At 38.2% G+C, this 14,161-nt stretch overlaps 1 protein-coding gene across 1 annotated transcript in view; it reads right to left on the bottom strand.

Moving 5' to 3' along the window:
* CC2D2B (coiled-coil and C2 domain containing 2B) overlaps positions 1-14,161 on the bottom strand; it is a 100,801-nt gene that overhangs the window by 47,926 nt on the left and 38,714 nt on the right. The window contains exons 14-17 of the mRNA XM_044236639.1: positions 12,677-12,827; positions 11,321-11,468; positions 5,602-5,740; positions 3,860-4,063 (exon numbers count right to left, since the gene is read on the bottom strand). Of these exons, the coding sequence (XP_044092574.1) occupies positions 3,860-4,063; positions 5,602-5,740; positions 11,321-11,468; positions 12,677-12,827 (642 nt within the window). The remainder of the gene's footprint in view (positions 1-3,859; positions 4,064-5,601; positions 5,741-11,320; positions 11,469-12,676; positions 12,828-14,161) is intronic.

The raw sequence follows: 14,161 nt of genomic DNA, 5'->3' as shown, positions 1-14,161 counted from the left end.
TGAGTCAGGATGGTGACAGCTAGGTCAGCTAGACATCTCCATTGTAGACGTACAGTGTTCCTTTTGCAATAAAAAAGTCATTTTAAATATGGATGTTATATTCAACAAATTTACTAGTTGTGACAGTTTGCTGTAGTTTCTCTTATGTTTTCCATGTAGACAAATATATTTTCTGCAAACAAGGGCAGTTTGTCTTTTCTAATTTTCTTCTTTCTCTCTTAAAGCATTGGGTCTTATTGGTAGAGAGGATAGTGGCCATCCTTATGTTGTTCAGACTAATGGGAAAACTGATGTCTATCCACTAAGTATAATGTTTGTATAGAAGTCTATGAGGAAACAGATTTCTGATCATGAGCCATACAATTAATAGGGTATTAATTCACGGTGAGGGGCGGGGGCGGGGGTGGTGGTATAAGGAATAGGTTTTCCAAAATGCTGAAAAACTAGAGACAGACAATTTGTTCAGGGACACCTGGGTACTGGCTCTATTTCTTTCTTTTTTTTTTTTTAATATTTTATTTATTTATTTGACAGAGAGAGATCACAAGTAGGCAGAGAGGCAGGCAGAGAGAGAGGAAGGGGAGCAGGCTCCCCACTGAGCATAGAGCCTGATGCGGGCTGGATCCCAGGACCTCTGTTGTAAGGTCTGGATTTAATTTTATTTCTTTCTAACTAGATGACCAGAACCACTTAACAGATAAGTCTATTCTTTTTTTTTTTTTTTTTTTATGACCTGAGTCAAAGGCAGAGGCTTTAACCTACTGAGCCACCCAGGAGCCCCTCTCTTTCTTTTCTTGAAGGATAATATGGCCTTAGTGACCAAGAACCCCAGGAGTACAATGTCTGTAAACATTCCCTTAAATGGAAGTGCATTTACCACGGCAAGTGTTAATTCTCCTGGAGTAGTTAGGTAAACCTTGCCTATTGTGTACAAGGATTTTTTGTTTATTTGATTTTTTTTTGTTGTTGTTGTTTCAATTTGTTTTGTTAACTCTGGCAAAACCCCACTTTGTGTGGACATGTCACAAGACGCTTACTCCCCATTAGGATAGCAAAGTTCAGGAAAAACCAGCAACAAAATTTGTTGCAGCTCTCTCGGCCTGTGTTCTGCTCTGCTTTCTCTCTGTTTCTGCATTACTGGCTAATTACATCTGAGACTCAATGTTATCATCCAGTGGGTATATAGGTGGTCCCTTCTTGTCTCTCCTCCCACCCTCTCAATTCCAGGATTTAGAAGGAGCATTTCTTTCAATGCAGTTCACATCATCAGAAAAAAACAAAAATGTTTTAACATTCTTAATCAATTTAAAGAAGTTCTCTTCTAAGGAAACAGTCAACAAAACTAAAAGGCAACCTAAGAAATGGGAGAAAATATTTGTAAATATTTGTAAATGACATATCCAGTAAAGGGTTAGTATCCAAAATATATAAAGAACTTACCAAACTCAACACTTCCCCCTGCAAAATCCAATTAAAAAATGGGCAGAAGACATGAACAGACATTTCTCCAAAGAAGACATACAGATGGCCAACAGACACATGAAAAGATGCTCATCATCACTTGCCATCAGGGAAATGTAAATCACAATTACAATGAGATAGCAACTCACACCTGTCAGAATGGCTAACACCAACAACACAAGAAACAACAGGTGTTGGCAAGAATGTGGAGAGAGGAAAAAAAAAAAAAGAATGTGGAGAGAGGGAACTTTCTTACACTGTCGGTGGGAATGCAAGCTGGTGCAGCCACTGTGGAAAACAGTATGGAGGTCCCTCAAAGAGTTAAAAATAGGAATACCCTACGATCCAGCAATTGCTCTACTGGGTATTTACCCAAAGAATTAAAAAACACTAATTCAAAAGGATACATGCACCCCTATGCATTATTTACAATAGCCAAGATACGGAAGCAGCCCAAGTACCCATCAATCAAAGAATGGATAAATATGGGGTATATGTACACAACGAAATATTATTCAGCCATAAAAAGAATGAAATCTTTCCATTTGCAACAAGATGGATGGAGCTAGAGAGTATTATGCTCAATGAAATAAGTCAGTCAGAGAAAGACAAATAGCACATGATTTCACTCATATGTGGAATTTAAGAAACAAAACAAGCAAAGGGGAAAAAGAGAGAGAGAGAGAAACCAAGAAACAGACTCTTAACTATAGAGATCAACTTGATGGTTGCCAGAGAAGGGGGTGAGGGAGGGTGGGTGAAACAGGTGATAGAGATGAACAGCGCACTTCTCATGAGCCCTGGGTATTGCGTGGAATTGCTCAGTCACTATATGGTACATCTGAAACTAATATAACACTGCATGTTAGCAAACTGGAATTAAAATAAAAACTAAAAAAAGAAAAAATTCCCTTTTAATGCTAATATACTAAGAACTTTCATCATGAATGAGCACTGATTTTATTAAGTGCCTTTTGGGCATTTATTAAGAGAAGCATATCTTCCTTAATCCTGTTAACATGGTAAATTATATTAATAGATTCCCAAATTAAGTTAGCTTTGTTATGTGAAAACAAACCCTCTTGGATTATAAAGCGTAATTATATATTTATATACAATACATTGTTTATCAATTTGCTGAAATTTTATTAGTAATTTTACAACTATGCTCATAAGTAAAATGATCCAAAATGATTATTTCCTGTCCTCCTTGCTCAATTTTGGTATGAGAGTTATATCAGACTCAGAAAATGAGTAGGATTACTTTCCCTGCTTTTCTGTTCTCTGAATAGTTCAAATAAGATAAGGAAAGCCCTGGGGCACCTGGGTGGCTCAGTGGGTTATAACGTCTCTGCCTTCCGCATGCGTCATGGTCTTGGGTCCCAGGATCAAGCCCTGCATCAGGCTCTCTGCTCAGCGGGGGAGCCTGTTCCTCCCCCGCCCCCCGCACCCTGTCTCTGCCTGCCTCTCTGCCTACTTGTGATCTCTCTCTGTCAAATAAATAAATAAAATCTTTTTTAAAAAAAAGATAAGGAAAGCTCCTAGTTTCAAGAGCAGAAACAGTTCCTCTTTTATGAGGTTATATTCCCGATTATCCTGAGCCTTATGCTTTGCCTGTCACAGTTTATGGAACTGTAGAAGTAAACCCAATCACTGAAGAGAAGCAGCAGGAGGAAACGGAGTAACTTTCTAGCTATTTTAACCTATTCTAAGGCCTTCCCACTACAGTTTGCTAACTGAAGTTCCTAAGGTCTCAGAACAGGAGATTGACCATAATTAAACCTGAAGCCAAATACCAATTGGTCAGTTTGTGATTACATATATTTCTACTCACTCTTGTTTGTGAAAGTTATGAATTATCTGCAAATCCTATCATTATATGATGATAATAGTCAAACGTACTGACTGGTGGTGCTAAGATATTATCACTGAAAAATCATTAATTTGCATTTCCCTTTTTACCTCTCAGACACACCAAAGAGAGTCTCCAGACAGTCCATTTGGTTCAGAATATGAATATCCTTGAGTTTTAAATGTAATGAGTCCTGTATAGTTTTGTTTGTGTATCCTCTAAGTTAAGGTATACAAGCTAAAGGATGGCTGTGTGGCAACAACAAAAACAAACACACACTATTTTTTAAAACAACTTTTATTTAATATTAAGTGGCTTATTGCAATTAACTTTCAGTCCAGAATAAAATGAAGACAAATATCAAAGAGTTTATCCATGTTTTTCTTATAGATAATAACAAAATTTAAAGTCTATTATAACCTATTTTTAAAATAGGTTTTTAATATAAACTTATTTGTTAAAAGAAGAAAGAATTAAGATAGATTTAAAGCAACAAAAATATTAATTTATCATACAATAAACAATATTCAAATAGAAATCACATACCTGGAAGACTAAATCTGGAATATCCTTGTCGTAAAGGGGTATTTGCTGTAGAAGGAAAATGTCTAACTGACCGGCATTTCTAAGTTGCAATAGCTGGAAACGTTTACTCTTTGTCATTTCTTCTTCAGAAACAAAGTTAAATTCATCTTGCAACTGTTCCAGACGAAAATATTTTGGAATGTTCTGTCCTTTATGTTTCATGTACTATAAAACATAAATAGAGTCTTCACTTAAAATATTAATTTTTAAAATTTGAGAATCATTTCAAAACACTTTTTTCCCTTCAACTGCTAGATGTTAGAGTTGTCATATATGAAGGAAACGGAGCAATGACTCTATACAGAGATAGAATCTGGAAAAAAAAAAAAGAAAAGAAAAAATAAAATCCAACCTCCATGGCTTGCCAATCTTTTCCTGGTCATGACAGATAAGAAAAATGAGAATATTTATTATGCACACTGGGTTAAAAGATGAGACCTATTCATATGTCTTTGCCATAAATGCTGAGAAAGGATCAATATTTCTGTATACCTGTAATCAACAGAGAACCTTAGCTGGGAAGCTTAACTGCAATAATCTATGCATTGTTTTACTCAATAAATGCAAATGTGCAGACATGGTCCATGCAGGGAAGAGTGCTAGCTAGCTATCAAAGATTTATTCACTATAGTTCTATAAGGAAAGATAAAACACAGAATGAAAAACTACAGTAAAAGGCAGAATGATATCAGAGTCATAGAATTTATAAAGAGAAAGAAAAAGTTAACAGGAGGAAATGGAAAGAAGGGCCCACATCTAATTGAGATTATCAGTGGAACCTTCATCAGACTTGCATGGTAGGTAAGATAGCCACCCAGGGTGCCCTTCTAGGCAGAGGGAATGACATGAATAAACAAATGAAGAATGCATGTTTGAGGCATACAGAGCCGTTCAGGTGGTTATAAGAAAGGATAGAAGCAGTGAACAGTCTTTGAGGGTAGGAATGTGTCTATAGATCATCTTTATAGCCCTGGCATCTAGAATACCATGGGTACTCAGTAGTTGTATAAGAGATGCTTGTCTGAAGGTTAGCCTATAGGATGTACTGCAGACTGCAAAGCAATGACAGAGTACCAACCATCAGGCCTAAGTAGCAATTATTTCAGTTGTTGAATTTCTAATTGTCTTTACAATACTATAAAACTGGGGCGCCTGGGTGGCTCAGTGGGTTAAGCCGCTGCCTTCGGCTCAGGTCATGATCTCAGGGTCCTGGGATCGAGCCCCGCATCGGGCTCTCTGTTCTGCGGGGAGCCTGCTTCCTCCTCTCTGCCTGCCTCTCTGCCTACTTGTGATCTCTGTCTATCAAATAAATAAATAAATAAAATCTTTAAAAAAAAGGGGCGCCTGGGTGGCTCAGTGGGTTAAGCCGCTGCCTTCGGCTCAGGTCATGATCTCAGAGTCCTGGGATCGAGTCCCGCATCGGGCTCTCTGCTCAGCAGGGAGCCTGCTTCCCTCTCTCTCTCTCTGCCTGCCTCTCTGCCTACTTGTGATTTCTCTCTGTCAAATAAATAAATAAAATCTTAAAAAAAAAAAATCTTAAAAAAAAAAAACAATACTATAAAACTGGTTGAAAATCGTATCTGTCCTCAGAGGTATCTTTATATGCCTCCTGGTGCCTAGAAAAATATACAGCAAACTACGAAGTATAAGGGGGTAGAGCTTAGGAAATAGAATATACAGTACTGATACTTGCCATAACTTACCATAATAAATTCCATTAGATCAGAATATTCTGGATTATTTGGATCAATTTTTACTTCATTTGCCCACTCAAAAAGCTTCTGTGCATTAATGAGCCATGGAATTCCAGGAACCCCTCTTGCATCTACATTCCTTAGCACACTAACATAGAGAAAAATTTCTTTGAATATAAGCAAAATTACAAATAGGTGAAGTATGAGCATTCTTCTTTTAATTCCCATTTCTGTCCTTATATTTGAACTGTTTTGATATCTTTGTCACAAGAGATCTCTAGGGCCTGAAATCTGATTTCTTATACCATCATGTAAGAAATATTCCTTTTCATAGGAAGAGTGCTAGCCCAGTTCACAAAGGCTGAGGCAAAGCTTACATGTTAATTTGTTAATTAATAGACTAGGGAGAGAAACTTATCCAGTTACAGCCTTAAAATTAAAAAGTTGTGATTGGATTTCAATGTACCCCCATGATTTCTTCCTCAGGGAGAGTAATAAAGACCTTAGCACATCTCCTGCCTTTGCTACAATAATTCCTCCAGCCATCCATATAGGTGTTCAGCTGTGGGCTATGCCAAAATCTCTTTGTCCCCTGTACTCCCTTCTCTACAACCAAATGCCAAGCAAGTAACACAATTAAGTAGCATTAAGTATACTCACAGTGTTGTACAACCACCGTCACTACCTATTTCCAGAATTTTTCTCATTCCAAAAAGAAACTGTTAAACAACAACTCCCCATCCCTCTCTACTCCCAACTACTGGCTTTCTGTCTCTATGAATTAAGAAAAAAAAAAAAAAGCATTGGAAGGGGAGGTGAACCATGAGAGACTATGGACTCTGAAAAACAATCTGAGGGGTTTGAAGTGGTGGGGAGTGGGAGGTTGGGGGAACCAGGTGGTGGATATTAGAGAGGGCACGGATTGCATGGAGCACTGGGTGTGGTGCAAAAATAATGAATACTGTTATGCTGAAAATAAAAAAAATTTTAAAAAAGGTAAGATTATTAGGGAGGAAAGACAGACTGTCTACAAAACATCAACAAGGCGACTTTTAAATAAGAATGATAAATCCCAGAAGATTATGCAATCATAGCTTCAAAGTGTCAAGGGGAAAATAAGTATCAACCTTAGATTTTATACCCAAACTATTATTCAAGAATGAGGACAAAATAAAGATATTTTCAGATACACAAAAACTAAACAAATTTGCTAGCCACAGAAACTGACTGAAAGAATTGGTAAAGGTGCAGATTTTCATCAAGAAAAGTACATGTAGAATGAAGGTGTGGAAGATAAACAGGTGCAAACACAAAAAGTCAATTAAACATGACAGAAAATTTCATTAACTAGAAAGCATAAGAAAAACTTCTATATTTAAAAAATGTGTTAAGTGAAAACTCTGGACTATAATCACTGAGATTTGAGAAGTATGCTCAATGTGATATTAAAGTATTCCAAGATCTTTTGGTTTACTGCTTCATTTCCAGCTCACTGATGAATGAATAAGTGAATGAGTAAATCAGAAAGTACATGAATACTTTCATTCAGATCTCCCTGTTCCAAAGGAGAACTCCATGATCTGACACCCACAAGTCAGCCTTGCCTTTCCAAGCACCGCACCAGCCCTTGAGTGCCCACAACTGTAGAGCAGAGTTCTGGAACCAACCACTTTGATCACAGATGTCCCAACTGTAAAGTTTTACTTCAAGTTAACTTCTTCTTCTACTTCTTTTTAAGGTTTTATTTAATTTATTTGGCAGAAAGGGAAAGAGCACAAGCAGGGGGGACAGCAGACTGAGGGAGAGGGAGAAGCAGGCTCCCTGCCGAGCAGAGAGCCTGATGCGAGACTCCATCCCAGTGATGAGGGACCAGAAGGCTGGCTGAGGACAAAGCAAAGGCTGACACCCTGAAACCTTCCTCCACTCCCACTCCTGGGTGGGACATAGGTGACATTCTTTAGGAATCTCCCAACTATCTTAATGTTAATACCTTGCTAAGAAGGGGAAAATGACCGGCCAATGGCAAGGCCTCTGGTATCAGGTATCTTGTAGGTCCACTTTAGCATATGAAAGTTCTATTGAAATCTCCCTTTTTCCTTATCTCCCCCAACCCCATGTAAAGAACCTGCCACCCCCTCACAATCCTGGGGCAGCAGCTCTTTCTGCCCATAGGTCCTGTCCCGTGCTTTAATAAATCACCATTTTGCACCAAAGATGTCTCAAGAATTCTTTCTTGGTCATGGGTTCTGGACTTCACCACACTAAACCTCACCTACATCACCAGGACCCTGGGATCATGACCCAGCCGAAGGCAGACACTCAACCCACTCAGCCAACCAGGCATCCCCAAGCTAACTTCTTTAGAGAGTGCTCTGGACTTTGAAACCTCTTGCAATTCACTGCCTCTTGAAATCTGTCATTTGTTCCAATCTTTAATGGAACTGCTTTTCATCTTTTGTAAACCTGAGTTCCCAAGTAAGTGGAACTGCTAGCTGCAGCATCATAGAAGCCATTAGAGAAAAGACTTCAAGAAGCAAAATGATGAGGACAGGCCGGTGACTATGGCCAGAAGGTCACCGGTAGTGTTCAGGAATAAATGGGTTGAGTTAGGGAAGGAATGTGTGAATGAAAAATGGAGGCCTTGTACACAGATCAGTAGACTACACAAATGAGGACTCAGACAGAAAAAACAGCCAAGACAGGTTTTCAGGGGTTAATCAAATGCTTGGGTTTTTCTTTGTTTTTAAAACAAAGAAGGCTTCTTGAATATAAAAGACTAATAACTTAGGGAAATGGAAGTTAAAGATAACATAAGAAAAGGATATAAATATGTCCTCAGGATCCTAAAGGAGACAAAGGAAAGTTCCAAATTACCTATATACAAAGTAGCTTTAGAGTAAGAAGAATAAATATTTTACTCCAAAAAGTAAAAAAAAAAAAAAAAAAAAAAAAAGAATAGTATAAGGAGGCAAAGATTGGGAATAGCCCCAGTGGGGATGACGCTAGGAAAAAACGGAAGAAATACAAGCATATAATGGTTCAGAGTATTAAAATCTTATTCACTAACTCCAAAACGGATTTCCTTTATTAACTGTCCACTTTTCTCTAAAATGCTATTATTCAGGTCTCTAAGACGACGACCTTGTTTCCTTAGCAAAACAAGGACATCATCAAAATTATGTTCCTGTCTACACAGCAATTTCTGTTTCCTTCTCTGATTTGAAGAGATTTCCTCTTCTCTAGAACCAAGCTATCACTTATACTCTGGTTCAATATCTTCTTGACTCTGAAGGATCACATACTCTTTCTAATAGATTCTGACTCTTTTTCTATGGATTTCATCATTTATTCTAAGAAGATAAAAATTGTCCCAATTTTCAAGAAACACATACTTTGATTCTATTGTCTGTCTTATGTTAAAGCCTCTTCTCAAAACTTAAACTTCAGTTTTAAAAATAAAAAAGGAATAGGGAGAGGGTAGTGGTGTGATGGACATTGGAGGAGGGGTATGTGCTATGGTGAGTCCTGTTGTTGGATCCATGGTCAAAGGAACAAGACTGATACAAAGCGAAAGTCAAGCAAAGCTTTATTTTGCACCAAGCATTAAGAATCAAACGGTCTGGTCAGGATTGCCTCTTACAGAGAGGGTGACCCCTCCCTGCCTTGCTGACTAACTTTTATAAAGCAAAGGCCATGTGGTTGAGCCTGGCCACACACAGGTGGCCAGTGAGATTGTAACACACAGAGAAAGCGGCATAATCATGCTAGGTCACACACAGGTGGCCAATTGAATTACAGTTCACCCCATAGTAGCTATTTGAACTAGTCTATCACCTTGGTCAGGATTGGTGCCAAAGGTGGGGCCCACACTCCTTGGTAGCTAGGAAGACAGTATGCACACTTTAATGATTGGATGTCTCCATCTGGCCCGACTCATCCCTGCATTCCGGCTCTTTACCTCTACCTGACCTGACCCTCCCTTGTATTTGGGCTTTGTTATCAGAGACTGGTCGGCCATATTCTACTGGTTTCCCAGACTTGCATTTAATTAAGTAAGTTCCCCTGGGCGGGATCAGTTTAAGTTTTACTGCATAAACAACAAAATCACTGTTTAACCAGATGGAATCATTCTGGCTAAATAGGCCCTTACACTGTGAAGTATGTAAACCTGGCAATTCACAGACCTGTACCCCTGGGGCTAACAATACATTATATGTTTGTTAAAAATTAAAAAATTATTAAAAAAATAAAAATAAAAATAAAATTAAAAAGGAAAATAATCCACATCCATGACCTCAGCCTTCTCAACATCAGTTGCTGAGTGCTACTGACACTTTGTTTTTCTCTAAAACTATTCCCAAGAAAATCGTTTATGAACTCTTACTATGACTCTGGACATACGCCACTGACTTTATACACAGTGTTCTCACTCTTATTTATAAAACAGTCTTTAATTTCAGTTGTGATTTCCTGTTTAATCCAAGTTATTTACAGCAAGGTTTTAAACTTAAAAAAATTAGGGCACCTGGGTGGCTCAGTTCAGGTCATGATCTTAGGGTCCTGGATCGAGCCCCACATCGGGCTCTCTGCTCAGCAAGGAGCCTGCTTCCCCCTCTCTCTCTGCCTACCTCTCTGCCTACTTGTGATCTCTGTCAAATAAATAAATAAAATCTTTTTAAAAAATAAAAATTAAAAAAAAGTCATTTTAAAAATACTTTTTTTTAGAGCAGTTTCAGATTCAGAGCAAGACTGATCAGAAAGTGCACAGTTTCCGTATGTCCCCTCCCCCGCAAAACATGCAATCTCCTCTACTATCAATATCTTGTACCAGAATTATAATTTATTACATTTATTATAATAAAAGAGTTGCATTTGTTACACTCAATGACTGACACATCATTTTATCACTCAAGGTCCATAGTTTACATTAGGCTTTACTCTTGGTGATGTACACTCTATGCGTTTTGACAAAATGTGATGACATTTATCAACAATTACAGTATCATACAGACAGGAGTTTCACTGCCCTAAAAATCATGTCTGCCTATTGATCCTTGTTTCTTCCTAATGTCTGGCAACTACTGATGTTTTACTGTTCCCATAGTTCTGACTTTTCCATAATGTCATATAGTTGGGTATAACAATGTTTTAAAAAATATATATGTGTTTTGATCAGGAGGAGGAAACATCTTTCTGTTATCATCATTTTGAAATGAGGGAATCTACTTGGCTTTTTATATTTACTGTTTTATTCAAACACAGCTCAATATATAAAGCAATATTACCTTTTTATAGATTTTTTATTGTAGTTAATTCTAGTAATCCTACTTGTGGTATGATCTAGATATTAATCCCAATTTCTCTAAGAAGTCCCAGGGCATAGAATAAGATTTCTAGGATTTTTTTTCTAGCAAATTGATAATGCGTAAATGGTTCTTTCATAATCCAGAAAGGCTGGGATATACCAAGGATCCAGAGATAAAATCCTTGGGGGTCTTGGCCTCTGCCTGCAAGAGCTATGGAATGGCCTCTCCCATCATCCATATAACAATAAACCTAAGCATTAAAGAGATACATTCACTTACATATGAGTCCAAATAAAAATAAATAGTCCAAATAAACTAGACTACTCTTGCCACTGCTAGAGTTTTCTCTTTTACAGACACAGGTTTCTGTGTGATGCTTTGTTGAGGAATGGCATTATTTGTCAAGCATAAAAGTTTATTACCTGCAGTAAGCAGATCTTAATGACTGTGACATGGGTGTCAGAGGAATACCATTTTCGTCTAAAGCCCACGATAGAGAGTAGCTCAGTTTTCCTGATGTCAAAAGACAAATTTCTTCAGTTTCATTTCCCTCAAGAAGAAAAGGCACATCTGTTTACAAAAAGTATTAAAACACGAATTTTTATTAAAGCATAGAGTGTGACACATTGTAGATTCCCCCCTCCCCCGATTTACTTGTGGAACCCCAGGCTTTTCTATGGTGACATCAGGCTCTAATCTTAGAACCCTCCCTCATTTTCCATCAAAGGTACCTCAAGGCAGACTACTTCAAACAGACTACAAAACAGAGAGGAAAATATTGATCTGAAGACCTAGGGATGAGCCCCTCTATTATCCTCTTCTTACTACTAGAAGCATCATTAACCATTCTTTCTGGAAGTGGCCTCCAGCAGGAAAGGACAGCTGGCCACAGAATTGGAGGCCAGCTACTACTCTGTCCCCTTTCCCTACAGTCCTGAGTCTTTCCCCCCTCTACCCATTTTCTTTCTCATTCTCCAGAGAGCCTAACAATACTCCTTGAAACTTCTTCTGAGTTCCTGGTGCTCTCTAAATTTTTTGCCCTAAGTCTTTTCTTCTGGGTTCCCACAACCCTATTTTCTCACTTCAGCTGAACTCTAAGCAAACTACATTCCTTTCTTATTCCTGTCCTTCCCCGGCTTTTTTGCCTGCTTATTTCCTTCTCTCTCCTCATTGCTCACGTTTTCATTCTTCCTTTCCACTTGTTCATACACAAGAAGCTGTGAAACTCCTAGCTAGGAAGGTGAAAGAAGGCATCTGGGGGAGCGAGAGAGGAATGGTGGCGTTCTCACAGACATGCTGACTTGTATTTCTTTGCATGAGGAGTGAAATCAGTTGAGAAACAAGTGAACAGAAATATCCCTTAATCCTTCTCTCCTTTTCTCTTGTTCTCTCACTCCATCTCTACCTTCCTTCTCTATTCAGCTCAAGGACGCATCAATAGGTCCCGGAGGATCTTTAGGCTTTGCTGAAGGAGAGGCAGAAGCCGAGCAGTCTCTCCACTCAGGAGCAGGGCTCCTGTTCCAGAGAGTGTATTGCTCTTGTCTCAGGTGATTTAGGAAAAGCACAGGTGCCAACTCTAAATTCCAGATTTTTCAAAGATCTGATTCAAGACAGTTTTTAAAATTTCAGTTTAACATCTGAAAGGAGAATTTAATACACTTTAATGCTAATACTGTAAACAGAGCACGCTTGACTCACATAAATGACCCAGAGTTAGGTAGGATATAGAACTCATGAAGAGAATGAAGGTGTGAGGGCGACATGTTAAATAAACTTACTGCTTCCTACTTCTCCACACGCAGGTATGACCAGCTCATCAGAGCTAAATTCTACATATTCCAAAACAGTTTTACTTTTCAACTCTGTGTTGTTAGGTAAAGGTAAATATAGTTTTGCCAGTAAACTTGTTCTTTTACTTATCTCATAAACCTAAATATAAAAGAAACAACTGATGGTTCATTGAAAGTATAAAATGGGGGGTGGGGAGCTAAAATGAGAACCCTCAACACATTTTTATTCTTTTTAAAAAAATACTAGCAAAAATGGGTATTTCTCTAGAGCATTTCATCCATATGATTATGAGAAAGGAAATAATTGTTTAAGTCCTTAAAAATAATGCCTTTTACTTGTTTCAGAGAAAATGAGTTGAATTAAAGGATTACAAAAAGAGGTCTGAGCATAGAGGTACATATAACATAATACTCAAAAACCTTACTTTTGCATAGCACTTTTAAAGTTCTTTATCTCATTTAAGCCTGATAAAAATGATTAGGAAATAGGCATTACTTTTCCAATTTTATAAATGCAGCAATTGAGTCTCTATATGAAACTACATTAGTTTTTATTGTAAATGGTAGAGATTCAGGTTGAATTGCTTAGGAAAAGGGAGATTCACTGGTTCATAGAATCAGAGGACAAGTTAAACAAACTGTGGGAGGTAGGGGAGGGAGAAAGAGTCGCAGAAGGAGGAGAAAGGGAGGGGTTGAGTAGACAGCTCCATAGATGTCCACTGGGTACTAGACCCAGGTCTTCTGATTCTGTATGCTGTCCTTTCTACTACCATTCATTCCATCACTGCCATAACTATAAACCGAATTTTTAAAAAGATTTTATTTATTTATTTGAGAGAGAGCACAAGAGGGGAGACGATCAGAGGGAGAAGCAGACTCCCCAGGGAGCTGGGAGCCTGATGCAGGACCTGAGCCAAAGGCAGTGGCTTAACCAACTGAGCCACCCAGATGCCCAAACATACTTTTTTTTTAAACAAAAATCTTATTTTGACCTATAATGTGTTGTCAATATTTGGGAACATAGTGACGTGCTCAAAGAAGAAGAAAATCAAGGAGGAAAAAACATGCTTCCTGAAAGGTAAGAAAAAGCAGAGTAAAAGGAAAGTCAAAGAAGCAATTATTTTTTCTGCTCATCTAAATAGTGTCCCTGCAAGAGTGACTAGAAGTCAGCACACTAGTTCCTTGACAAAGGCATCCCTAACACAGAAAGATATGTAGGGTTTATAGCTAATGGGCTTACAGCAAGTTCAGGCCTATGAAAGAAATTTCCTACGGCAAATCAGTAAACTGGGTAAGTGAAAAGAGGCATAACTATACTGATAACTATATTCAAATGTTACACTGGCATTTTTTATTTTACAGATCAGCCTTGTGATTTGTTTAGGGGATATAGACATATTCTTATGGACTGTCAAATCCAGTTTCTGGGACTGCAGGGCTGGAGGCCAGGCCCTGGATAGTAAAGGTGAAGGT

The sequence above is a fragment of the Neovison vison genome, chromosome 2 (assembly GCF_020171115.1).
Source record: "Neovison vison isolate M4711 chromosome 2, ASM_NN_V1, whole genome shotgun sequence".
Classification (NCBI taxonomy): Eukaryota; Metazoa; Chordata; class Mammalia; order Carnivora; family Mustelidae; genus Neogale; species Neogale vison.
Note: the sequence above shows the minus strand (reverse complement) of the source record. Positions and strands in the feature narration are given on the sequence as shown.